This window comes from Coturnix japonica, unplaced genomic scaffold (genome assembly GCF_001577835.2).
Source record: "Coturnix japonica isolate 7356 unplaced genomic scaffold, Coturnix japonica 2.1 chrUnrandom861, whole genome shotgun sequence".
NCBI classification, from domain to species: domain Eukaryota; kingdom Metazoa; phylum Chordata; class Aves; order Galliformes; family Phasianidae; genus Coturnix; species Coturnix japonica.
The window spans coordinates 9,020-11,143 of NW_015440216.1; the positions used below are offsets into that span (position 1 = coordinate 9,020).

Below are 2,124 nucleotides of genomic sequence, written 5' to 3' on the forward strand. Positions count from 1 at the left end.
AGATATGGGGTGAGGTTGACCCTATAGAGTCCAACTCAAGATATGGGGTGTTGTTGACCCCATAGAGCCAAACTCAATCTATAGGGTGCCCATTTTGGCTCCCAGTTGACCCCATAGATTCAACCTCAAGCTATGGGGCAAGAACCGACCTCATAGTGTTCCCTATAGACCCCCAACCCCAACCACCCCACACGATCCTACACAAGAAGCAACTATGGGTCCAACCCAACCCTTCCCCTTTTAGGAACAGGGTTTTCCTTTTGGGGGGGGTCATTGGGTCCAACCCACATCACACTGTGGGTCTGGGGTCCCCTGCCCCACTGACCCCCCACCCCATATAATTAGGGGTGAACCCAACACAAACTATGGGTCCAACCCAACCCTTCCCCTTTTAGGGGGTGGGGATTCATTGGGTCCAACCCACATCACGCTGTGGGTCTGGGGTCTGTTATGGGGTCCCCTATCCCACTGCCCCCCATCACGCTGTGGGTCTGGGGTCTGTTATGGGGTCCCCTGCCGCACTGACCCCCATCACGCTGTGGGTCTGGGGTCTGTTTTGGGGTCTCCTGCCCCACTGACCCACATCATGCTGTGGGTCTGGGGTCCCCTGCCCCACTGCCCCCCATCACGCTGTGGGTCTGGGGTCCCCTGCCCCACTGCCCCCCATCACGCTGTGGGTCTGGGGTCTGTTATGGGGTCCCCTGCCCCACTGCCCCCCATCACNTGGGGTCCCCTGCCCCACTGCCCCCCATCACGCTGTGGGTCTGGGGTCTGTTATGGGGTCCCCTGCCCCACTGCCCCCCATCACGCTGTGGGTCTGGGGTCCCCCGCCCCACTGCCCCCCCTATCCATAGGGGTGAGCCCAAGACGTGGTACGGGGTCCCGTCGTTCGCGGCCGAGCACCTGGAGGAGGTGATGAAGAAACTGACCCCGGAGCTGTTTGAGACTCAGCCCGATTTACTGCACCAGCTGGTCACGCTCATGAACCCAAATACCCTCATGGCCCACGGGGTCCCGGTGAGTACGAGGGGGGGCTTCACTGGGACCCCCACCCCAATATCAGCTCTTTAGACCCCCAAATCTTTGGGTTTTAAACCCAAAATCCTCCCATCAAACCCCATCCAGATGGTGAGGACCAAGGGGGATCCTCATGTGTCTATATCAGCTCTTCAGACCCAAATCTTTGTGTTTTAAACCCAGAATCCTCCCATCAAACTCCATCCAGGTGGTGAGGACCAAGGGGGGGCTTCATTGGGACCCCCACCCCAATATCAACTCCTTCAGACCCAAATCTTAGGGTTTTAAGCCCAAAATCCCCCCATCCAGGTGGTGAGGACCAAGGGGGATCCTCATGTGTCCCCCCACCCCAATATCGGCTCTTCAGGCCCAAATCTTTGGGTTTTAAACCCAGAATCCTCCCATCAAACCCCATCCAGGTGGTGAGGACCAAGGGGGATCTTCAGACCCCCAAATCTTTGTGTTTTAAGCCCAAAATCCTCCCATCCAGATGGTGAGGACCAAGGGGGGGCTTCATATGTTACCCCCACCCCAATATCGGCTCTTCAGGCACCCAAATCTTTGTGTTTTAAACCCAAAATCCTCCCATCCAGGTGATGAGGACCAAGGGGGGGCTTCAGATGGGACCCCCACCCCAAAAAGCAGCTCTTCAGGCACCCAAATCTTTGTGTTTTAAACCCAAAATCCTCCCCATCAAACCCCATCCAGGTGGTGAGGACCAAGGGGGGGCTTCATTGGGACCCCCACCCCAATATCAGCTCTTCAGGCACCCAAATCTTTGTGTTTTAAGCCCAAATCCCCCCATGCAGGTGGTGAGGACCAAGGGGGGGCTTCAGATGGGACCCCCACCCCAAAAAGCAGCTCTTCAGACCCAAATCTTTGTGTTTTAAGCCCAAAATCCTCCCATCCAAGTGGTGAGGACCAAGGGGGATCTATGTGTCCCCCCTTCCCCCAATATCAGCTCTTCAGACCCAAATCTTTGTGTTTTAAGCCCAAAATCCTCCCATCAAACCCCCATCCAGGTGGTGAGGACCAAGGGGGATCCTCATGTGTCTATATCAGCTCTTCAGACCCAAATCTTTGGGTTTTAAGCCCAAAATCCTCCCC

At 56.2% G+C, this 2,124-nt stretch overlaps 1 protein-coding gene across 1 annotated transcript in view; it reads left to right on the forward strand.

Moving 5' to 3' along the window:
• LOC107307756 (lysine-specific demethylase 5C-like) overlaps positions 1 to 1,297 on the forward strand; it is a 9,292-nt gene extending 7,995 nt beyond the window's left edge. The window contains exons 4-5 of the mRNA XM_015851262.1: positions 855 to 1,017; positions 1,226 to 1,297. Coding sequence (XP_015706748.1) covers positions 855 to 1,017; positions 1,226 to 1,297 — 235 coding nt within the window. The remainder of the gene's footprint in view (positions 1 to 854; positions 1,018 to 1,225) is intronic.
• Positions 1,298 to 2,124: the final 827 nt, after the last annotated feature.